At 47.5% G+C, this 24,595-nt stretch overlaps 1 protein-coding gene and 1 long non-coding RNA gene across 8 annotated transcripts in view; one reads left to right on the top strand and one right to left on the bottom strand.

The window, feature by feature from the left end:
* Positions 1-13,772, bottom strand: part of LOC126084103 (uncharacterized) — a 192,250-nt gene extending 178,478 nt beyond the window's left edge. For 2 of the 4 annotated variants that reach the window (XR_007518944.1, XR_007518943.1), the window contains exons 1-2: positions 13,238-13,772; positions 8,926-9,104 (exon numbers count right to left, since the gene is read on the bottom strand). This is a non-coding gene — a long non-coding RNA (uncharacterized LOC126084103). Of the gene's footprint in view, positions 1-1,335; positions 5,067-5,996; positions 6,169-8,925; positions 9,105-13,237 lie in introns of those variants that run through there. The other 2 variants (XR_007518941.1, XR_007518942.1) reach the window with 2 other exon arrangements.
* A 108-nt stretch (positions 13,773-13,880) lies between these two features.
* PPP2R5C (protein phosphatase 2 regulatory subunit B'gamma) overlaps positions 13,881-24,595 on the top strand; it is a 178,860-nt gene continuing 168,145 nt past the window's right edge. For 3 of the 4 annotated variants that reach the window (XM_049898333.1, XM_049898336.1, XM_049898334.1), the window contains exons 1-2: positions 14,366-14,455; positions 15,255-15,317. In XM_049898333.1, coding sequence (XP_049754290.1) covers positions 14,429-14,455; positions 15,255-15,317 — 90 coding nt within the window. In that variant the 5' untranslated portion in view covers positions 14,366-14,428. Of the gene's footprint in view, positions 13,960-14,365; positions 14,456-15,254; positions 15,318-24,595 lie in introns of those variants that run through there. The other variant, XM_049898338.1, reaches the window with a different exon arrangement.

Raw genomic sequence — 24,595 nt, 5'->3', positions numbered from 1 at the left:
AGGTGGTTTGCCAATAGAACCCCAGAGATTTCCCTGCCTTCCTCACTTCAATGCTTTTCGAGGGTGGAAGGAGGGAAGGAGGCTGGAGCGAGTTCCCTTTGCCTCCTGTGAAACCAAGAGAGCAGTCTTCTGTGAAGGCCGGGGGGTCTGGGAGCCGGAGGCCTGGCTAAGACCCCAGGGCTCCAAACGGTAGGGCCCACTGGGCTGGCAGCATCCTCCCGGAGGAGCCCCACCGGCCAGCGTTGCCAGGCACACAGAGAGAAGAATACACCTCCACTGTGCCCCCCGCCAAAGACCTGTCACCTATGAACATGACACACCACCGAGTGGTCTCGGCATCTGAACGCTCCTGTCGTGGTAGGGGAGGCTGCCGCAGGTCACAGGAAGACCTGGGACTCTGCATCAGGCTGAAGCCCGTTCAAATTCCGGGGCTATCACTTAGGGGATCAAGGTGGATTTCCCAGGAATCTAAAGAGGCTTACAGCACAGGGCACCTCGCTGACTTGGGCCACTTCCAAGGCCTGGGACCTCATTTTGTATTCAGAATTGTGCTGCTTTTCCTTCAAGAGCGCCTCCAAATTTAAAATCTTCAGGCCCCACAAAGCTGGATCTGCCCCCAAGAGGTGCCCAGGAATGGGGCACAAGGAACTCTCCTCATCTTTCCGTTGGCATGGGAACAGAAATTGCCACGGTGTCTCACGGTAGAATTCTCACCTCCCCTGTGGGAGACCTGGGTTCGATCTGCAGCCAATGCACAGCCACCACCGGTGTGTCAGCGGAGGCTTGAGTGCTGCTATGCTGCTGAATAGGTTTCAGCTGAGCTTCCAGACTAAGACGAACTAGGAAGAAAAGCCCAGCAACTGACTTCTGAAAATCAACCAGAGAAAACCCTATGGACCAGGGTGGTCCAATCTGCAACCGATCATGGGGATGGTGCAGGACTGGGCAGCGTTTCATTCCATTGTCCTTGGGGTCATCATAAGTCTGGGGGCCAACTAGACAGCAGCTAACAACAGCAACAACAGGGCCACTCTAGGGATGAACGAAGCTGTGAACAACGTACCACACTCAGAAGGCACACAAGTCACGGTGCCTGGCGTCTATACCAGACCGGCATTGCATCACCCTTGGCCATGAAGACCTGCACCCTTGGTATTTCTATAACTCAGGGCCCTGCAGATAAAATCATGTTACCTGGCTACCTTAGCCAGTACATTTTAGCAGCTTTTTGAAACAAAGCATTTCAATATTTAGACAGTGAGCTCTTCTTATTGGAGCTGGGAACAAAATAATAAAAACGCAGTCAGCAAAGGGAGAAGAATAGAAATTAGCAGATTTATTATTTTGCAGATTGTTCCTCCCAGGTAAACATGCCTAATAATATCTGCTTAAATAATGAGCATGACATTGCCTGCGGGGCCTGGGCCCCCACTGTGTTCCGCATTTCCATAGCACTCCTCGCCCACCCATCTCAGACAGCCACGAGGATAATTAAGTGGGGCAGACACAATTAAGCATCTAATATGCAATACTACGTGTGCATGTTGAAGCAAGTCATGCTTAAACAACTGGACAAAATCCACTGCACTCACTTGGTTGGCCTGCATTTTACAGGCGCCCTTTACATACTATTCTAGTTATTCATTGCTGTCTGATGAATCAGGGGGCAGGGGTGGTTCAGTGGAAGAATACTCGCCTTCCGTGTGGCAGAACCAGGTTCAATTCCTGGCCGAGGTAAGTCATGCACAGCCACCACCTGGCCTGTCAGTGGAGGCTTGTGTGTTGCTACGATGTGAACAGTTTTCAGCAGACCGTCCAGACTAATATGGAGTAGGAAAAAAGGCCTGGTGATCTACTTCCAAAATTCAGCCAATAAAAACCCTATGGATCACAACAGTTCGATCACAGGCGATCGTGAGGGTGGCGCAGGGCTAGGCATTTAAATCCGTTGTGCATGAGGTTGCCATGAGTCGGGGGCCGAGGCCACGTTTTTGCATTGCTGTCTCTCCGGGTTCTGGGGTTCACTGGGCTCAGCAGGCAGTTCTCGTTCAGGGTCTCTCATGAGGCTGGGGTCCCCCCAAAGGCTTCTGTACTCACATAGCTGCAATTGATGCTGGCTGTCGGCTAGAAGCTCAGCTGGGGTGATGGCCAGGACACCTGCATATCGAGCCTCCCCATGTGGACTGGGCTTCCTGTTAGCATGGTGGCTAGGTTCTGAGAGCATTAGGTCCTGGGAGAGAGCCAGACGGAAGCTGTATTCCCTTTATGACCCAGTCTCAGCAGTCACATAGCACCATTACTTCTGTTGTAGTCACCGGCCCGCCCAGGTTCATGGGAACAGAACATTGGTCTCACCTCTTGATGGGAGGAGTATCGCTGTCACATTGTAAAAAGAACATATGGGACGGAGACCTTATTGCAGCCATCTCGGAAAGCATAGTCAGGCACATAGACCTTACAAGTGAGAACATTAAATCATTATGCCGTCCCTAAATCTAGTCTCTGAGTGGTCTGCTTAGATGACCCTTTGTGAATCTAGCCATCATCAGCATCTGCGTTGTAAGGATACATTTCTTTGAACAATAATAATGATGACCCATAATCCTGGCTTTTCCTTATTTAGATTAATCTTCTCCACAATTTTCCCAGTAAGAACAGCTTTGCCATATCTCAAAGTGGGTTCATTCCCCAAATAAGTCTTGCTGCTCCTTGGCGGGGGCAGATTTTCCCCGCGTGAGAAGGTACTTCCCCAGGCATGCAGGTTAAGTTTTTGCACATCTGTCTTTATGCAAAGAAAAGACCACAGTTGAGATGAAGATGCAGCAACCCTGGGTCTTCGCCTATTTGACAGTCAAATCAGCAGGTGTGTGGAATTCCAGAAAGAGAGGAGGCCCACCACACGAACATGCGCCCACGCCAGTCTATGCCCTGGCCTCCCAAGATACAGGACCTCAAAGGCTACGTGTGCAATGGGTCCTGCAAGGGTGACCCAAAGTGAGGGTGAGTGTCCTAGAACCCCGCACCAGGCTGCAGGCCAAGGTTATTCACGCCTAGCAGAAACTCATCTTTGAAGCTGGTCTTCCAGTCTTTGAGCAGCAGAGCTGTTAGAACTCGTGCCCTGAGGGGCCACTCTGGGCAGGCTCTGAGCAGGGCCTGGGGCAAGTGCCACTGATTCATATAGGCCATGAACAATCATTGAGCACCTACATGTACCAGGGATAATGCTTAAAGGGTCCAGATGACCAACTTTTAGCAGGTCCTATTTTTTATTATATTAGCTTTTTAAAAAGAGTTCGAAAAAAACAAAAACAGTTGCTATTGAGTTGACTCCAGCTCACTCACGGCAACCCCATGTGTGTCAGAGTACAGCTGTGCTCCATGGGGTTGTCAAGGGCTAATTTTTCAGAAGTAGATCACCAGGCCTTTCTTCCGAGGTGCCTCTGGGTGGCCGCCAACCTCCAACCTTTTGTTAGCAGCTGAGTGCGTTAACTTTGTGCACCATCCAGGGGTTCCCATTTCACCTGAGTCGTCTTCCCCCAGCCACACTGTAAGTAATTTGAAAGCAGAGTCCAGCTCAGACTATTGTAGTCCTCATATGTCCGAGCTTATCACAAGCATGGGTGGTTGTTTGCAGTTCTTAGTTGCCGTCAAGTTGACTCTGACTCATGGCAACCCCATGTACGACAGAATGAAACCCTACCTGGTCCTGTACCATCTTCATGATCACTGGCATGCTCAAGTGCATTGTTACGCCCACTGTGTATTTTAGGTGCCTTCCAACCTAGGGGGCTCACCTTCCAGCACCATATTGGACAATATCTTGTCGTGGTTCATAGGGTTTTCACTGGCTGATTTTTGAAAGCAGATCTCCAGGCCTTTCTTCCTAGTCTGTCTTTGTCAGGAAGCGCAGCTGCAATCTGTCCACCATTTGAAATACCAATAGCATAGCTTCCAGTATCATAGCAACACGCAAACCACCACAGTATGATAAAGCGACAGACAGGTAGTGATTAAGCATATGTTGTTGCTGCTAGCTGCCGTTGAGTCAGCCCCCAACTCATGACAACCCCACGCGCCACGGAACAAAATGCTGCCCAGTCCTACACCATCCCCATGATTGGTCTCGAATTGGACTGTTGGGATCCATAGGGTTTTCACTGACGGATTTTTGGAAGTAGATTGCCTTTCTTCCTATTCCGTCTCAGTTTGGAAGCTCCACTGAAGCCTGTTCAGCAGCACAGCAACACTCCAGCTGCCCTCCAGGTGCCTTGGCCCAGAATCAGAGCCAGGTCTCCCGCATGGAAGGCGAGAATTCCACCACTGAACCACCACTGCCCCCAGCTGAGCACGTAGTAGGTACTGAATAAATGCCTACAGATTTGATTTAACATGAATCCATAATGGCTGCACACTATTCAACGTGCAATTCTGTGTGTAGGTGTGCTGAATATTTTATAGTCTTTAGCAACATCCAGCAACACGAATCCTAGTTCGGGTCCAAAATAGCCTCATTTATGTCACACCATGACAGGCCTGCCTTGTTCTGTGGGGTGTACAATATTGGGCCCCAAAAGTGACAGCATCTTACCTGCTTTCCTGGCCTCATCCCACCTTGCATGCCTGCAGTTCCTGGCTTTGGAAAGTGTTTGGAGGTGATGTTACACATTCCGGGTGAACCCAGCTACAGATAAAATCCACCATGCAGGATCTTAATCATTCTAATAACACTGCAGATCATTTTACAATGGTCTTCTGAGAGCTCTACTTTAGTCTTCAAACACAAAAATTGAAAAACAACATATTTTGGGTCAAAGCAGCCGCTGCAGGGTGTGGACACTGCGTGGCTCGGGGCAGGAGGGTTTTCAGCACAGTGAGAAGGAGAATGCCAAGTGCATAAATTATAACACGATCATTTCCCTGCAAACGGTGAATAATTATAGATGCCAAGTGTCTCCATGGCAATCTGCTGGGCATATGGCCCCTTTGTGCCTTCACGTCGCTTTTCTTTGCTCTTCCAGGGTCCAAAGACACCAGCATGAACTAGCACGTGGCCACAGCATTCTGACCTGTGAGTAACAGACAAATGCACGTGTTCAAGCTTCAGGGAAGCTTGATTCAAAACTCATCTGCTGATGCCTAAAACATGCCAGGTCCCATGGGGATACAGGAAGGGCCCTTTGCACAAGGAGCATGCAACCTAACCTGATGGTTCCATTACACGGTCATTCATTAAGTGACTACTGTATACCAAGCACTATACTAAGCTGGGGATGGGGAGAGGGAGCCAAGATGAATATGGCATGATTCCTGCCCCCAGAGATTATAGATTTGTGGGGGAGACTCACAAACAATAACATATTTTCTCTTTCATTCTCACAACAATTCAGGAAACCAAAAAACCAAACCAAACCCATTGCCATTGAGTCGGTTCTGATTCATAGTGACCCCACAGGACAGAATAGAACTGCCCCATAGGGTTTCCAAGGCTCTAATCTCATTTTTTTTTGTTGTTTAATCTCACATACTATCAAGACATGTTATCAAGAGGGACCAGTCCCTGGAGAAGGACATCATGCTTGGTAAAGTAGAAGGTCAGCGATAAGAGGAAGACGCTCAATGAGATGAACTGACACAGTGGCTACAACAATGGGCTCAAGCACAGGAACAATTGTGAGGATGGCTCAGGACTGTGCGGTGTTTGGTTCCGTTATACACAGAGTCTATGAGCTGGAACCAACTTGACGACTCCTAACAACAGCAGCAATCTCCATGGAAGTGAATTGCCACATCTTTCTCCCACGGAGTGGTTAGTGGATTTGAAGCACTGAACACCTTAACAATCTAGGAAGGAGATAAAATTATGATTCCATTTTACAGATGCATCAACTGTGGCACAGAGAGGCTCAGTCACTTCCCTGCAGCTGGGTTAGGAGGTGGGGGAGGCGAGTGTGAACCCAGCCTGGGCTCTCTGTACTGGGCTAGAACCATATTCCCACCTGTAGAGAGGAAAGCAGCCTGTTCCACCTCTCACACCAGCTGAATGGATTCAGTCAAATCCCAATTCTACTTCACAGGTTAAAGGGCACAGTCCTGCAGGCTGCCAAGTCTGCCCAAGATTTCAGATGCCAGCCACAACCTGGAGGTTCCAAGGGCCCCCCTCACTTCTGACTATAAAAAAAAGAAAAAAAAAAATTTTTTTTTTTTTTTTATAGGCTTCCGCTAATCCCTCAGGTTTGATCATTCACTAGAATGACTCAAAGACCTTAGGAAAGTGCTATACTTATGATTACAGTTCCATTATAGCAAAAAGAATACAAATGAAGAGACTCATACGGCAAGGTCTGGGAGGGTTCCCAACAGGGAGCTTCCATGTCCCAAAGATGGGATGTGTTTCCATCCTGCATGCATCAATGTCTTTTACCAACCAGGAAGTCCATGGAGCGTCTGTGTCCAGAGCCTTTATTGGGATCTCATAACATAGGCATGATTGGATGAACTCAACTGTAAATGTAAGTATAACACTTTCCTGAGATCAATACAAGCTGCAATTTGTAATGGAGAAAGTGTCCCAAGCCAATCTTATCTCCACTCAAGACCACTGTGAAAGATTCTCAGATTGTATCCTGGCTTCCTCTACCCTCCCCACCCCACCCCAATCCACACTCACACTCATCCATCCCCCACCCATCCTCCAGAATGATCCTTTTATAGCCTAACTCAGATTACAGCACTCCCCAGCTTAAAACCGTCCAGTAGCTTCCATCACACTCAGAGTAAAAGCCAGAGTCTTCACCATGGCCTACAAGGTCAACATGAGCTCGCCCTGCCCACCTCTCTCATGTCCACCGCTCTTCCCTACCTCACTGTGCTCCAGCCACAATGGCCTTCTTTCCAACTCACAAACACTACACCAGTGTCATTTATGTCTCAGGGCCCTTGCACCAGCTCGTCCTTAGTTTGGAATGTTCTTTCCCAATAGCTTACAGGGTTGACTCCCTCATCAGGTCTCAGTTCAAAGTCTCCCTTCTCAAAGAAGCCTTCCTCGATCATCCTAGCTGAAGTAGCCACCACCCCCCTACTCTATGGAGTCTAACCTAGCGCTGGCCATACGACTTTCTGTGTTAATGGTGTATTAGTTTCCTCGGGCTGCCGTAACAAAGTGCCACAAATTATGTGGCTTAAAACAGCTGAAATGTATTCTCTCATAGTTGTGGAGGCTAAAAGTCTGAAATCGAAGTGTAGGCGGAGCCATGCTCTCTCTGAAGGCTCTAGAGGAGAACTCTTCCTGGTTTCTAGCGGTTGTCACCAATTCTTGGAGTTCCTTGGCTTGTGGATGCTTCACTCCAGTTTCTCCCCCTATCTTCACATGCCTTCTCCCTGTGTGTTTGTCTCTTCCCATAAGGACACCAGTCCTATTGGATTAGGATTTACTCTAATCCAGTATGACCTCATCTTAATTTGAGCAATCTACAAAGACCCGATTTCCAAACTAGGTCACATTCACAGGTATCAGGGATTAGGACTTCAACATATCTTTTTGGGGGGACACAATTCAACCCACAACAGAGGAGAATGTTCTCTCTCTGCTGTCTGATACTGTACCCAGTAGCATTTGTACAAACAAATCTGTCTTGGAAAAAAGTACAGACAGAATGCTTCTTAGAAGCAAGGATGGTGAGATTTTGTCTCTTGTATTTTGAACATGTTATCAGGAGGGACCAGTCCCTGGAGAAGGACATCATGATTGGTAAAGTAGAGCGTCAGCAAAAAAGAGGAAGACCCTCAACGAGATGGTTGACACAGTGGCTGCCAAAAATGGGCTCAAACATAGCAATGATTGTGAGGATAGCACAGGACCGGGCAGTGTTTCATTCTGTTGCACGTAGGGTCACTATGAATCGGAACTGGCTTGATGGCACCTAACAACAGCAAAATTGGAATATGGACTGTAATTAAAGTATTGTATCAACGTAGATGTATGTGTTATGGTTATGTAAGAGAACATCCCTAGTCTTAGGACATACAAACTGAAGTTTTTAAGAGAGAAGGGCCATAATACATCCAATTATATATATATACACACACACAGTGCAATAGGTTTTTTGGTTTTGTGTGTGTGTGTTTTTTTACGGATTGATTAGACAGACAGATAGGTAGGTAGGTAAGTAGTCAGCTACTGTTGAGTCAGCCCCCAACTCATGATGACCCCATACACAAGGGAGCAAGAGATGAAACAAATGGAATAAAATGTTAATAGGGAATTCTGAGAAAAGGGTATGTGTTGTTCTTTATACTAGTTTTACTTTTGCAACTTTTTGTACATTATAAAGTATTTCCAAGTAAAAAGTTAGAGGGAAAATTTGGAGACACTTACAGGATGGCTTTGATGGTTTAAAACGTAACTTGCTTTTAATATTTGTTACGGATTGAATTGTGTCCCCAAGAAGGTATGTTGAAGTCCTAACCTCCAGTAGCTGTGAACTTGACCTTGTTAGGAAATAGGGTCTTTACAGATGCTATCAGTTAACATGAGGTCACACTGGAGCAGCGTGGGTCCTAATACTGTCTGGTGTGTTATAAAAAAGAGAAGACACAGAGAGGGAAGGCAGCAACGCTGCAAACCAAGGAACATCTGGGGCTACCAGGTGCTGGCAGAGTCAGGAAAGGATCTTCCTCTGGAACCTTGGGAGAGAGCTTGGTGCTGCCGACGCCCTGAATTTTGACTCCCATGGTCCACAACCAAGAGACATTTCTGTTGTTGAAAGCCATCTACTTTGTGGTACTTTGTTATGGAACCCTGGGAGACCAGTACAACATTTTTATCCTGTTTTCAGTGTAAGTCATTGACACACACACGCACACACACCACTGATAAAACGGCAACTGATTCTACGGATACTGTGACAACGTTCTTTGAGCACCTACCAAGCACATGCCAAGCAGTTTCAGAGGTCGTTTAAGCTCACAACAGTCTGGAGGGGTGGCTAGGTTTCCGTTTTGTGTGTAAGCAGGATGCCCCAGCTTTGGTATAAGCCATGTCACACCACCCATCACTGGACCCTGTCGTCCTCCAACTTCCAGGTGGGTGAAGCCAATGGGAGGTACTGTGGAGAGAAGGGGAGGGAGGAAGGAGAGGTATTTCCAGCCCCTACCCCAAGCTCCCTCCCTGCACACTTAAGTTCCCCCAGTGGCTCTGTCCAGTGGGCCCTCTCCCAACTCCTGTACCCATCCCTTCCTCTGCTCCATTAGACCTAAGAGTAGGGATAGCTCCCACAGCCACTGTCCCTCTGTGCTTTGCTCTCCCTCAAGGGTCACTTGGCCCTTGCGCACCTCTGTACATAGACTCTTAATTTATCACCACTTAAGCCATTTTGACTGTGCCATCTGTTTCCTGCCTATTAAAGCCAATCACCCCAGTCTTTGGACAAGAACTGTCTTGGTTAACAGAAATACCATAAGTAGACGGTTTTAACGAACAGAAATTTATTTTCTCACAGTTTAGGAGGCTAGAATTCCGAATTCAGGGTGCCAGTGCTAGGGGAAGGCTTTCTCTCTCTGTCGGCTCTGGAATAAGGTCCTTGGCTCTTCTGAGCTTCTGCTCCTGGGCAATCTTCATGTAGCTTGGCATCTCTCTTCCCCCATTTCTCCTTCCTAGTTTGTGTATTTAATCTCTTTTCTATCTCAAAAAAGATTGACCCAAGACACACCCTACACTAATCCTGCCTTGTTAACAAAGACAACCCATTCCCTAAAGAGATTATAATCACAGGCATAGAGGGTAGATTTACAACACGTATTCTGGGGGGCGGGGGGGAAACAATTCCATCCAGAACAAGAACTGAAGTTCAGCTCTCGACCACAGTCACTATTCTCTTCCAGCAAGTCTTCTGCTTCTTACGTTCGAATACACCTTCCTCCCTCTGAAAAGTTCCTAATCCTGGGTCTCTAATGCTCTTATGGTGTTCTTTGCTCTCCACCTCAGGTCAGGTTATTTCTGTCTTGTCTTCCTTATCTCCTCTACTAGGCTTAGGGATTTGGGAAGAAAAAAGAAAGGGGTTGTATTTCACCCTATGTACATAAAATTGAAATTATATTTTGTGTTGTTCCTCATTTTTCTTCAATACTTGGATATCAAATCCTATTAAAGCACAAGTTTCCAGAACTTTCCACAGATTTTTCACTTTTTGGAATGAACTCCAGGCACCTTGTTGCAGCATTGGGAGGGGTATGTCCAGCTGACGGCATTTGTCAAAGCTCTTCAGGGGCCAAGTGAGGGTCTTTTCTTGGTCTAACAGAGCTCTCTGGGAGCACTTGGCCTTAAAAACCGAACCCATTGCTGACTCATGGCGACCTCATCCATGTGTACAGAGTAGAACTGAACTCTACAGGGTTTTTCTTTACTCTTCCAAGGCGCCTCTGGCTGGGTTGAATTGCCAACCTTTAGATTAGTGGTCAAGCGCAAACTGTGCCACCCAGGGACCTTGGCCTTAAGATAATAACCTTTGGGTTTTTCCTTGAAGTCCTCAGAATTGAATAGCACTTCAGATAAATTCATCCTCCACTTGCTGGCAACTAAACTTACCAAATACTTGCTACGCGTCAGGCATTGGGATCAGCACTCTTTTTACGTGGAGAATTAATTTAAATTTACTACTCACTTCTCCACCTCAAATCTGCAGGCAAATTTGTGGTGGAGGGAGTTGGGAGCGTGAATAAATAGACACAAATTGACTAAGTAATGACTGTTTCACAACAGCTCAAGGAATACAAGTGAGGGGGAGGAGATGAGCTGAACTTCTAGGGTGGAGATGGTCTCAGGGACAGCCCGGTACGAAGTTCCTGTCCAGTCCAGGCTGTAGGGAGCCCCTTGCCAGGAGATGTGTGGAGGAGAGGCTGGGAGTCCCATGAGGCTGTTGACACAGGTGGAGAGGTGGCTGGTAAACCAGTTGCCATTGAGGGGACTCCGACTCATGGTGACCCCATGTGTACCAGAGGGTTTTCAATGGCAATTTTTCTGACATAGATCACCAGGCCTTTCTCCCAAGGCACCCCTGGGTGGACTAGAACCTCCAACTTTTCAGTTAGAACCCGAGGACATTAACCATTTGCAGCAGTCAGGGATTCCCCACAAGTGACAGGTACCAAAAACCACAAAACACAGAAGACACTATGGCCAAGAAGCTCAGCCACAAAGACCTAGGTCCCCTGAGGCCTCTCTGATCCTCCAGAAGTCCTCAGGGGCCTAAATGAAGCAGTCCACCGTACAGAGAAGCTGGACATAGAAAGCCATGTCCAGGTTAAGAAGGGCCATCACAAAGAAGTGTCCCAGTAGGATTGAGATTGGAAGAAAATGACTTTTGTGCAATATTGTGCCTTTATGAATGGGGACCATCCCAGAAAAGATAACCCTCAGGTACCCGTGAACATGCTCACACACATATAAACACGTGTGTGGGATGCTACTAACATTTGAGGACTGGTTTCTGCATTTACGAACTGGTACCTGGCCAGGAATATGACTCTGTGTGCACTGGGAGGACGGAGGTGCTGTTGCAAGGGCTGCGAGCCTCCTCTCAGATATGCCCCAGGTCTCTTTTGTTGCTGATGTTAGCTGCCACCAAGTCAGCCCCCAGCTAATGGAGACCCCATGCTCAATAGAATGAAACGCTGCCTGGTCCTGTGCTGTCCCCATGATTGGTTGCAGATTTGACCGTTGTGATCCATAGGGTTTTCAGTGGCTGATTTTTCTAAGTAGATCACCCAGCCTTTCTTCCTAGTCTCTCTTAGTCTGGGAACTCTGCTGAAACCTGTCCAGTTTTTGAAATACCAGTGGCATCGCTTCCAGCATCACAGCAACATGCATGCCTCCACTGACAGACAGGTGGTAGCTACACAGGAGGTACACATTGGCCAGAAATCGATCCCGGGTCTCCCACATGGAAGGCGAGAATTCTGCCACTGAACTATGAAAACACCTTTAGCAAGACATAAACCAAGCAAAACCAAATCCATTGCCATCAAGTGGATTCTGCATCATAGAACTGTCGCACAGGGTTTCCAAGGCTGTAATCTGCGCAGAAGCAGACTGCCGCATTTTCTCCTGTGGAGCGGCTGGTGGGTTGGAACCTCTGACCTTTTAGTCGGCAGCCAAGCACTTACCCACTGTGCCACCAGGACTCCTTTAGTAAGGCATATCAGAATCTTAATCTGGGTCCGTGACTCCCTCTGTCTCACCTCCTGCCATAACAAAAATGCTCCTGTGCTGTGTTCTTTCATGCTTCCTGGCCTGCCCACCCCCACCCTAGACTTGTCTCATGTTGCATCTGGTCATCTTGTTTCCCTGGACCATGCAAACTCCTTGAGAACAAGGACAGTGCCTTGTGCGTGGTGAAATCCCAGGAACCAAGCTGTACACATGTGAGCATGCCACCAACATCTGCTGAATGAACGAAAGATGTGCAAGCACTGGATCAAGGGCTAAGTCAAGGAGGTTGGAGGCACAGACTTGCCTTGGAGAAGCCCCTCAGATCCCTTAGATCCATGGCCACACATCAGTAGCTTTACAACTCCTCCCTAGAAATGAGGATGGCAAGAATTTGACTCACTTACTTGGGACATATCATCAGGAGGGACCAGTCCCTGAAGAAGGACATCATGCTTGGTGGAGGGTCAGTGAAAAAGAGGAAGACCCTCAACGAGAGGACTGTAAAAGTGGCTGCAACAATGGACTCAAACATAGCAATGATTGTGCAGATGGCACAGGACCTGGCAACGTTTTGCCCTACTCAGAACCGACTGGACTGCACCTAACGACATTAAATTTAAAGCATGTGTTTCATATTATAAAACTGAAATGTTACTGCTTAGGGGGCATTGCTCTAACCCCCATCTTTTTACTATTTGTTTTATCCTATTTAAAAGTCTTAAAACCGTTTCTTCTGCTAAAATAGCTGTTTAAGGCTGTCCTGCACTTCCCATACTCCTCTAAGTGTGCTGGGACATTCGGACACCCGCACACAGAACTTACTTAAACGGCTTGCCACAGCACTCCTCACTTTAGATCTTTTTTTTTCCCCCGTCTGTTGGCTTTCCCATAGCACAACAGCATGGAGAATAACGGAAAATGTTCCGCCTTGGAACTTTCAAAAGCAAAACCTGGGGGCCGGGAGAACGCGATGATTCCCTAAGAGCGGCTAGGTTAGGACGCAGCTGCCTAACCAACCATCCAGGTTCTCACCCGTGAGATCCTCGCAGCCCTGGAGCCTCACCACCTGATGCACTTCTGTGATCTCTGGTGCTGGCCAGTTTGGGGACTCGCTGGAATGCCTAAGCAAAGTCACTTTAAAAGTTGAGCTTTTTCCCTTGGAAGACTCATCTCCCAGAGCTATTTACCGAGGTGAGAGAAGGCAGGTGACTCCTGGTCATAGCGCAGAGCCTTGCTCAATGGCTACTAATCAAGTCAAAGATAAAAAGTAAAATAACGTCCCATTCGCAGAGCTGGCAGCAGGGTTCACCGGGACCCGAAGCTGGGAGGGGCGGGGCCGAGGCCGGGAGGGGCGGGGCCGAGGCCGGGAGGGGCGGGGCCTGGCTCCGCCTGCGAAGCCGCCCCTCCCTAGGCCTAGGGCCCGGGGCCTACGCTGACGCCGGCCGAGCGCCGCCACGTGGGCGCGTGCAGCGCAGCGAGAGGCCGGGAGGCTGCCGTTCGCGCTGGTTCGCACCCCGTCGGCTGCAGAGGCTGTTCCCACGGATTTCAGTTTTGCCTTTTCCGTGCCTTGCTTTCCCCCTGCTCTCTCAGTTCAGGTCCTCCACAGCCGCGATGGCCCTGTCGCCGCAGTCGCAGCTACATGCTCCCTCCTCAGCCCCTCCAGCCCAGGTCGCCTGGACGCCTTCAGAGCCAGGCCACCAACGAGCCTGACGCCGACGGGAGACAGCACGCGGCGAGAAAAAGGCGGAGAGGAGGTGAAGGAGAGCGTTAGGAGCACGTGGGGCGCCGCGGCCAATAGCAGCGCGACGTGGCGGGGGCGGGGCGGGGCCAGACGGGGGCGGGGCGGTGGTGGTGCGCTATGGCGGGGGAGGCCCGGCGAGCGGGGGGAAGGGCGGGGCCGGTGGGCGGGGCGGGGCGGGACCGGGGCGGGGCGGGGCGGGGCCGGGGCGGGGCGTGGGCGGGACCGGGGGTGGGGGCGGGGGCGGGGGCTGGGCGGAGAAACGCCGCCGCCGGTGCCGCCGCCGCCGCCGCCGCCGCTGCCGCCGCCGCTGCCGCGGCTGCCGCAGCCTGTGGGAGCCTGGAAAAGGGGAAGCGCGAGCGAGCGGACACCTCAGTCCCCGGGCGGCGGCGGCGGCAGCGGCGGGGGCGGGGGCGTGACGGTCGTGGCGGGGGCGCTGCTGCTGCGGGGGAGCGGCGGCGGGGCGGCGGCGGCCCGCTCCAGCCATGCCGAATAAAAACAAGAAGGAGAAAGTGAGTCGGGGCCGGGCCGGGCCGGGCGGCGGGGTCTGCCCGGCCCTCACGGCCCCGGGTCCCGGGGCGCCAGGCCGGCGTGGCAGCCTCCCCGGGGCCGCCGGGCGGGGGGGCGGGAGCTGCGGACCGGCCGAGGCGGCGGGAGCGGGGGGGCAGGTGCGGCCGCGGGGCCGGGGAGCCTCGCCGCCGCCGGGGCGGGGGGGCCGGGCCCGGGGCAGCGCAGGGCGCCGAGGGGCCCCGCTGAACGCTGACTGGGGGTTCCTGGCTCCTGCGGCGGAGCCCCGGGGCTCCGGTGCTATTATTATCCCGGGTGGCGGCCGGGCGGTGCTGGGTCGCGTGTGCTGCGTTTGCATCTTTTTGGGGGGGGGGGATATGTTTGCTTCAGGTGGAGCTCTGTAGTGTTTCAGGGTCACCCCGGAAACCCCCGCTCACAGGGGTTAGGGAGGAAGGGAGGAAAGGGGAAGATGTCAGTCTTCCAGAATGCCCCAAGAGCATTGTGTAAAATTGGGTTTATCTCTTTCTGCTTGAAGTTCTCAAGCCCAAATGCAGATAAAACCAGAGAATCTGAATGGGAGGGGTAGTCTAAATTGGGGGGGAGGTCCTCAGGGGGCATATTACATCCCAAGTATTGTACGTCTGCTTTAACAATCGAATGGTACATCTCCTGGTGGTGGTGTTTAGAAGTAACAGAAGTCTTAGTTAAGTTCATTAAGTCAGTTTAGCAACTGCGTTTGGTTTATCTGATGTTTAGTAACCTAAAAATTGAGAAGCCTAATTGGTTTTGCTTGATGTCTCCCAGGAATCACCAAAAGCAGGGAAAAGTGGGAAAAGTTTGAAAGAAGGACAAGACTCAGATCAAGAGGTAACTGTTCTCAAAATTCACTTTCTGATTTCCATGAGTACTTTTTAACTTAGGGTAGGAAAACCAAGGGTGATAAAACCCAGGGTCTTCTAAAATGTTTCCCTCTAGGGGATTTTTTTGTGGTGTCTTTCATATCCCTCAATTTTAGTTATTTAGGTATTTATGATTCTGCTTCGAAAGAATATTAATGTCTTTATGAAAGTTGTGATTGTCTGCAGGGCTGACGTTTTTAAGTTAATTCCCCACCCCCTCACATGGAGCAAGTCTCCTGTATGCGCTGGTCTTGTTGGCCTGCTCTGGCTGGAGTTCTTTCAGCTTTGGGTTCCTCCTTTGTCCTTCCCTTCCAAGCCACTAGATCCTTCTCTCAGTGACTCATTCTCTTTCTCCCATCAGTTTTATTTTCTTTCGTGTCCTTGCCTGGTCCCTTAAACTCTTTCCACAGTGTTAGTATTTTTCTAGTTTACCTAGCGTTGGTGTTTTTGTATAGTCTTCTATCTTTCATGTTCCCTACATTGGCCAACTCTTACTTGTTTTACTTCTTGACTTTGGGTTCACTTGAGAACATCTTATCTCTCACTGAGGCTGGTGTCTCTCTGGTGGGCTGGTGTCGCTCCTGACTCAGTTGTGCTTTGAGAGGGTTTCCACAGTCGTGACTTTCATTTGCCTTTCCTTCCTGGAGGCTAGTTGTCATTGAACTGGAGGACTGAGGGCTAAGGGTCCAGGTAGCTGTGTGGAACCAGGCAGAGCTAATCCACCCTTTTGAAATGTTAGTAGCAGAGAACAGTGGCATCACGAGGGGTGTGCGGAGGGGTACAGACTGCACCAGGTGACACTGTCAGAGGTGGTGACCCCAAAATGATTGTCTATGAAAATATCCCTGTATTTAGTTATAACATCAACAAAAAAAAATTCGTAAATTCAGCTTACATATATCAATATACCTACAAGGCTAAAACTCCATGTTAATTTACTTTTTGAACCTTCTTGTATGCTCTGGTCAGAGCTGTTGTGTTACCCAGTTACAGCAATGCTTCGAATCAGGTGGTTGCGTCAAGCAGGCGCTGTTGTTTTCATTGCTGCTAGTGTTTTTATAGTCGCTAATTTTTGTCAGATTTTCTGGTGCTTTGGCTACAGTATTGTGGCAATGTGCCTTGGAAGCAAGGATGGCAAGACTATGTCTCACGTATTTTGGACATGATATCAGGAGGGATCAGTCCCTGGAGAAGGACATCATGCTAGGTAAGGTAGAGGGTTAGGGAGAAAGAGGAAGACTCTCAACAAGATGGATTGACACAGTGGCTGCAACAATGGGCTGAAGCATAACAACGATTGTGAGGATGGTGCAGGACTGGGTAGTGTTTCATTCTGTTGTACGTAGGGTCACTATGAGTTGGAACCAACTCAGCACTTAACAACAACATTGGAGCCCTGGTGGTGCAGTGGTTAAGCATTTGGCTGCTAACCTAAAGGTCAGCAGTTCAAATCCACCAGCCACTCCTTGGGAACCCTGTAAGGTAGAGTTCTACTCAGTCGCTATGAGTTGGAATCAACTCGATGGTGAGTTTTCTGTTTTTTATCAATAACTTCAGCATGAGTAGTAATTAAAGGAAAAGAAGGAGTGATATATAGGAATTATGATTAACAAATTATGATTATAATTTTTAGTACAAAAATATTGCTAAGAATTCTGTATGCTCTGGTACAGGAGAAGGTCCGTGGGGGAGGGGGGCTTATACTATGAGTCATCATACTGAGTGACACTACTGACCCTAGTGACGCCACTGGCAGAGAAGCTGCTTAATTTAAGTGTTGTGGTTCTCCCGAGCTGCAGGCTGAGGGCCCGGTGTTATCCCAAATGAAGTTAATTTTGCAAGTGTCAGACCCCTTGCTCTAAGCCAAATTAGAATGACTTGAATTCTGTTTGGGAAATACAGTTAACTGGAGGTTTTCTGCAGCAGACTCTAGCCCCAGGTCATCTTTCCCCTAACTTTTGATGTATTCCAGGTCTCTTTCCAGCAAACCTGCTGCCCTCCCCAACGCAAGAAAGCAGAAATCCCAAAGCTTTCTTAAGTATCAGTAGGGACTGTTTGCACCAGTCCTTCCCTACCCTTGCCTTATTGCATACAATCAGGTTTTCCTGTGGCGTTCTTGCCTTTAACTGGCTTGCTTACCTCCCTGTCACCCTTTTGACAAAATTGCTTTAGATGAAATTTAGTCACTCTGCAGGGCTGTATACCTTTTTTTTTTTTTTTTTTGATGATCTTTTGCTGTAGCTGCTAAGACTTCCTAATGCTCCCTAAGCCTTTCTTGTTGACATACCCATCTCCTCCCAACTGCTAGGGTTACAGCCACTGTGTATGTTTCGTTTATTCCTGTTTTAGCAGAAAGAACATGGTTATGAAGGTGGAGAATGTTAGGTTTGAACCTAAAAAAACCATTGTTCAAGAAGACCCCCGGAACACTAATATGTACAACTTATGCTTTTAAGGCGGGGTCCTAGGTCGTCAGTTGCGTAAGACTCTTTAAGGTGTGGCTTGCAGTGTCTGACTGTGATGCCCCGCTTGTCTTTTTGTATTTTTTCTAGTGCTGTCTAGGAGCTGGAGCCACACAGCTTGAAATTACCATGAAAATACTGAAATGTTGGGCCCTTCACTACTTCCTCATAAGGATCCCAGAGGCAACATGGTTTATTAAGCGTGATACGTGGCAGCTCACTGTATAAATTATTTTGCAGAAGTACAAATTGAGGCACTTCAGTTCATCAGACCTCCGAATTGACCCTCCCTTTTTTTTTTTTTTTTTTACTGTTGGGTTTTTTTCCGCCCGTTAGTCTGCATCTTGCTTCTTCACTTCTAGTTCCACCCACTTCCCGAATGTGATTGACTCAGACAGGTGAATTAAACCGTTACTGGACTTTTTTCCCTCTCCTTTCCCCCTCTACTCTCAATTTGAATATTCCAACCTGAACAGTTCAGATAGGTTTGATATGCCCACACCGCTTTCCACCCGTTCCGGTATCACATCCGTTCCGGTATCACATCGCCTTCGCAGTCAGCGCTCGCTCAGATGCTCCTCTGAGCTCCCCTCTGCTGGGGCTTTGCAGCCTTGAGAGATGTGAAGAACCTGTCAGGGTGCGTGGAAGGTTCTTATAATAAAATCCTGGCTAGCTGCTGTCTCGCCTGACAGAGAACAAGGGGGCAGTTGGCTTACATTGCAGAACACATCTTTGGTTAGAAACAAGGGAACACTTGGTGACCTGGGTTATTTGTTTTTTTTTTTTTTTAATGAAGCTGAAGCCCTGGAGTAAAGGATAGACTGATATAAAAAAACCTGTTACCGTTGAGTTGATTCTGACTTATCGCGACCCTATAGGACAGAGTAGAACTGCCCCGTGGCATTTCCAAGGCTATAAATCCTTATGAAACAGACTGCCACATCTTTCTCCCATGGAGCGGCTGGTGGGTTCAAACTGCCAACCTTGCAGTTAGCAGCCAAGCACTTAACCACTGCACTGCCAGGGCTCATATGGCGTGGTATAGTGGAAAGTATTTCAGCCTGGTGGTTAGAAAATAAAAAATGTTGATTCCTGCCTTGCCCGTAAATGATGTCACCACAGGCAGGCCACTGAACTTCCATGGCCCTGTTTACTCATCTTTAAAATGTCTTGATATGTTTAAGATTTGGCCATTTTTAACTGGATAGCCTAGATCAGGCGTGATCCCACTTGGAAAAAAAAAAAAAAATTCCCTGCAAGATGTATGGCAGGATATCTCCTTCGATGTAATAACTGTGAAAGGTTTTAACTGCTGATGGTTGGCTTTTGCCTTTTTCCAGAAATTTCTGTTCCTTGAATGAAATGTATTAGTACATTTTCCTCTTCTTTTTTTTTCTCTTTCAAATAGAATGTTTAAATTTGACTTGTTGCTTACTCAGACTGTGTCCTGGAAATAAAAGTTTCTGCCCAGTACTTATTGCTGGTTTATTTCATAGCATACCTTTGAGGAATGAGGCCATAAATGGGTTCATGGGGAACCTGAAGTTGGAAAATTATGTGAAGATTGACAGAGGGAACTAGCTCTCGAGCAGCTGTTTTCGGTGTAACGTTCAAATCTGTGGAAATATAACTGAGCACATTTTGTGAATGTTTAGAATCTTAATAAACTGCTCCAAGAGTCCTGAAGTCAGTTCTGTAGGATCAGACCATAGGACAGTGGGGGGTGTGTGTGTGCGTATATATACTGTTTCCAAAGTTACGTTTAAAGCAGTTTTAATGCTTTTTGTAAAGTGATATGTCTTCAGCACATTAAAGGTCATTTGGGGGGGTTCTCTGGTCCTGTATTTTGCGTACCCTGCTGCAGGTTAGTTTTGTTTGAAAGTCTCTACAGCAACTCTTACAGAATAGCTATTGCTGACGAGAAGGCTGAATAGCCGTCTCTCCGACTTGTTAGCTTGTTTTGCCAACGTCTACCTGTAATGATAACTTCTTTCCCTTTCTAATCTGTCCCCTTAACATTCCACTGCCACCACCCCCTGGGTATTTTCAAAAGATTCCCTTGCCCAGGGGTACATGGGTGTTGGGTGGTGGAGTCATCTTTTGGAAGTTAAAACTGGTATTTTAAAAACATTTTTCAATTCATCAAATAATAACAATAATACACACATTACATGAATAACATTTTTATGAAAAACGTTCCCCCTGCCCCCCAAAACCTTTGAGGTTTGATTCATCTGTAGCTGGGGTTTTAACCTGAGTAAGTTGGAAAAGGACAGTGAAACTGATTTTGTTACTTCGTGCATTTGTCTTGGGCCAGAGCTGTGATTACCACCTGCTCAAAGGCAAATCCATGACCCCCATCCCCAAAAAGGTCAAAAGCCACTGTCTAAGAAGCCCTGTTAGTATAACAGTTAAGCATTTGGCTGCTAACCAAAAGGTTGTCAGTTCAAACGCACCCAGCAGCACCATGGGAGAAAGACCTGGCAGTCTGCTTCCCTAAAGAAAACCCTGTGGAGCAGTTCTACTCTGTCACATGGGGTTGCTGTGAGTCGAAATGGACTCGATGGCACCTAGCAGTGACAACGTAGACTAAATCCTGAGTTCGTGGCTTTCGTCTTGGGCCTTTCAAGTAAAATTTCCCGTTATTCTCAGGTTTTTTTTATACAGCCCTAAACCAGACTGCAGTGAGACCTCAAAGAAAACCAAAAGAAGTAGTACTTTAAACATATTTTTGAAATTAATATGTAATTATTCTGTAGGAAATGGGATTTCCTGTTTTTAATTGCCATGTGTTTGTTTACTGGCCTCATCATCTGCTTAGAGCCCAGGTACCCTGGAAAGGCGGAAGCTCTGCAGAGAGGATAGTCAGCTGTGGCTGTGGCTGGGAAGGCGTCGGAGGGGCAGCTGGGAGCTGTTCTCCGCTCAGCTTAGAGGAAGCGGCTGGTTCTCCCTCTGTGGCTCCCGCTCCCGGGCTGCATCACAAGCTGGGCAGTTGGTCGACCCTGACGTGGTGTCTCTTGAGAGCCGCTGCCAGACCAGCGTTTCTCAGCCACAGCACTGTTCGGATTTGGGGCCAGATACTCTCTGTTGTGGCAGCCTGTCCTGTGCTTTGCAGGGTGCTCAGCAGCATCCCTGGCCTCTCCCCACCAGCTGCTAGTGGCCACCCAGACATTGCAACAGCACCCCTGATCGAGAACCTCCTCTCTAAAAAGACCCCTCCGCGGAGTCTGCACGTTTGCTTGCAAAGCATGCCTGCTACATGCTCACCTGAATGTGTGCATCCTTCCTAGAGAGCAGCAGTTCTCAAGCTCTCTGCTGTCAGGATCCCTTGAAAGCAAACAAACAAACCCACTGCCAAAGATTCCACCTCATGGCACCTGTGTGTTAGGCCTGCGTGGGGTAGGACTGCTCCACAGGGGTTTGGCTGTCGTCTTTATGGAAGCAGCAGGCAGGACTTTGTTCTGCGGGGCTGCTGAATGGATTTCAGAAGCCAATCTTTAGGTTAATAGTTGAGGGCAAACCACTTGCGTCACCCAGGGACCTAAAGAGCTTTTATTTATGTGGGTTATATTTATCAGTATCATCTATATCAAAAATTAAAACTGAAGCTTTAAAAATATGTAGTATTTTTTCTACTAATAACAGTAACACATCTGTTACATAAATCATGTTTTTATGAAAAATATTTTTTACAAGTTCAGTGAGGAGAGTGGCATTCTTTACATTTTTTGCAAATCTCTGTAATATCTGGCTTTGCAGAGGACAACTGAATTCTCAGGTCCGTTTCTGCCTTCAGTCTGTTTTGATATCACACGGCCTGTGTAAAACTCCATGTAATGATTATGTGAAAGGCAAACAATGTGTTAGTACTGAGTAAACAGTTTTGACCTTGTGGAAGCCTGGGGCGGGGGGGGGGCGGTGGTTCCTGGACTACACTTTGAGAATCCCCTGCTTTAGAGTGCCCTTCCCATCCTCCTAAGGCCTGTCTAAATCCTTTCATCTTTTTAGCTCCAACTCAGGTTCATTCTGAAATTTAAAGGAAGCTTTTTCTCACTGTCTTGGACCACATTCTTCCATCCTTTAAGTGTGTACAGCAGTTATTTGCTGTGCCGATTACTCACCGTTTATACTGCCTTGGACTACCTTTGTCTACCCATGACTTGCCTCCCTAACTAGATTGCTGAGTTTTTGAGACAGCAAGTCACTCGCTGTTAATCTTCTTTGTACCTCCCATGGATAGTAGGGTCTGGAGTCAGGAAGTATTTGGTTGGTGGATTTTAAAACTGTGTAGGAAGGAGAGCTTCAGATCAGTTAGGTTGCTGACATTTCTGAAGCTGTAAATAAAAAAGAATTTTTTTTTTTTTTTGGTTAAGAGGCTTATTTCATTATCACCTTTTTGATCCTCTAAGGGAATTTTGGTAGTCCCTGGGGGTCACAAATGGTTGAGCATTCAAATACTAACTGAAGGGTTGGCGGTTCAGGTCCACTCCAAGGTGCCTTGGAAGAAGGGCCTGGTGGTTCTCCTTCTGAAAGGTCACAGCCTTAAAACCCTGTGGAGCGATTCTGCTCTGCGCACGTGGGGTCGCCGTGAGTGTGGAGCGATTCTGCTCTGCGCACGTGGGGTCGCCGTGAGTCAGGATCTGTTCCACAGCAACTGATTTGGTTCTTGTTTGTTTGTTTTTTATTTTAAAGGGAATTTTAATAGAGGATTTCTATGCTGCATAATTTGTCTTAAATAAATAACACTCGACGGCACTGGGTTTGGTTTTTGGTTTTGGTATATTAAAGTGGAGCCCCCCGGTGGTGCAGTGGTTAAGGGCTCAGCTGCCAACCAAAAGGTCAGCAGTTCACATCCACCGTTGAGACCCCACGAGGCGGTTCCACTCTGGCCTGTAGGGCCACTGCGAATCAGAATTGACTTGACAGCAATGGGTTTTTTTGGTTTATATTAAAGAAGAAGATTATGGTACTTAATTCTTTTTCTAATGTCTTGTAAAAGCTTTAAGAAGAGTATTTGTTTTTGTTTTTAATTTGCTTTTACATATTTACTACCAGAGGTCAGTGGTAAACAGTATAGTTTCATAAGATTTTCACTAAAGCATTTCAAAATAGGATTTCAGTTTAAATATGAGGTTTCCGTATAATCTTTGGTACTTTACATTTATTAATTTAAATTTATTTTGGGAGTGTTTATCAGTTAAACATGACTTACATATGTACGTACATGTATGTATACACACACAAACACACATACTTTTGAGCATTTCTTGTTATGGTGCAAGCAGTGTGTTGAGCACTGGGGAAGATAAAAAAGATAACGTAGTTCTAACCTGTTAAGAAAGAACTTAAGTGTTGGCTGTTCATGTTATCGGGATGTGTAACGTGCTGCTTCTGGACATTCAGTAGACTGGGAAGTAACCTAGTCCTCTGCTGAGTCCTACCTTGGAGCCACGGAGGGGCTGGGATAAGATGGAGCACATCTCCTGTAAGGAGCCGGTGGAAATTTGGGGGTAAGTAAACACAGGATGACCGTTAAGTCAGGGCATTCCAGAAAGTGTGTTGGACCTAGAGTACGTGTTGTAGATGAAGCCAGTAGCTTAGATCAGCTGGCATTCCTCTCCCTCTTTAATTAAAGCTCTGTTACACGATATATAATGCTAGGAAGAGTCCAGCAGGTGAATTCTATGAAATAATCTAGCGTATTCCAGTTCATGGATGAAGCACAGAGTTCATATATTAAAGCATGCTCTAGTCACTGCTGCAGAGCGATCACAAACCTGTCGTCCTGCTATGTAATGGTGGAGAGGTTTCCATCTGCATCAGAGAGGAGGTGAGTCATTCTGCCATCAGTATGAATCACGATGATCTTTCCTAAATCCTAATTTACTGGGAGATTTCAATTATAAAAAGTTACCAATGTTTTCTTAAGTGTTGGATACTACCAAAGGTCAGGGTATGATGATGTCTGGTCTAGGACAACATTAATTGTCTTGCATTCTCCTTATCAGTATGTTGGGCTAAGCAGAGACTTCCCAGTGGCTTGCTTCTTGGATAGGCTTGAGAACAACCACTGCCTTGAAGTGGTGCCTCCCAAATCCAAACAAAATTGTCAACCTAGTTTTTACCACCTGGGGGAGTGAGAGAACAAGCCTAGAAATTAAACTTCATGGAGAAAAATGCTTTATTAGTTTGAGGTCATTGAATTTCCTTTCATCGTGTGTGTGTGTGTGTGTGTGTGTGTGTGTGTGTGTTTAAAGATGAGGTTTATCGTACCTCTAATGGAATTGGTTTCAGACACTCTCCAATCTACAAGTATCGTTAGCTGTCATCAAGTCATTTCGGACCCACGGCAACCTTACGTATAACAGAATGAAACGTTGTACATTCCTGCACCGTCTTAGTGATCATTGGTATGTTTGAGCTCATTGTTGAGGCTATTGTGTCAGTCCATCTCTCGGAAGGTTTCCTTGGTTTTCACTGACCCTCTGTTTTACCAACCATGATGTCCTTTTCTAGCGATTGGTCTTTCCTGATGACGTGTCCAAAGTAAGAGAGCTAGTCTCGCCATCCTAACTTCTAAGAAACATCATTATTGTATTTCTTTTAAGACTGATTAGTTCGTCTTTTTGGCGGTCCATGGTATATTTCAATATTTTTTGCCAACGCCGCAGTTTGAATGCAGTGGCTCTTCTTCTGTTTTCCTTATTGTCCAGCTTTCACACGCACATGAGGTGATTAAAAAAGACCATGGCTTGGGTCAGGCACCCCTTAGTCCTCAAAGTGA

This window comes from Elephas maximus, chromosome 10 (assembly GCF_024166365.1).
Source record: "Elephas maximus indicus isolate mEleMax1 chromosome 10, mEleMax1 primary haplotype, whole genome shotgun sequence".
Taxonomy (NCBI): domain Eukaryota; kingdom Metazoa; phylum Chordata; class Mammalia; order Proboscidea; family Elephantidae; genus Elephas; species Elephas maximus.
Note: the sequence above shows the minus strand (reverse complement) of the source record. Positions and strands in the feature narration are given on the sequence as shown.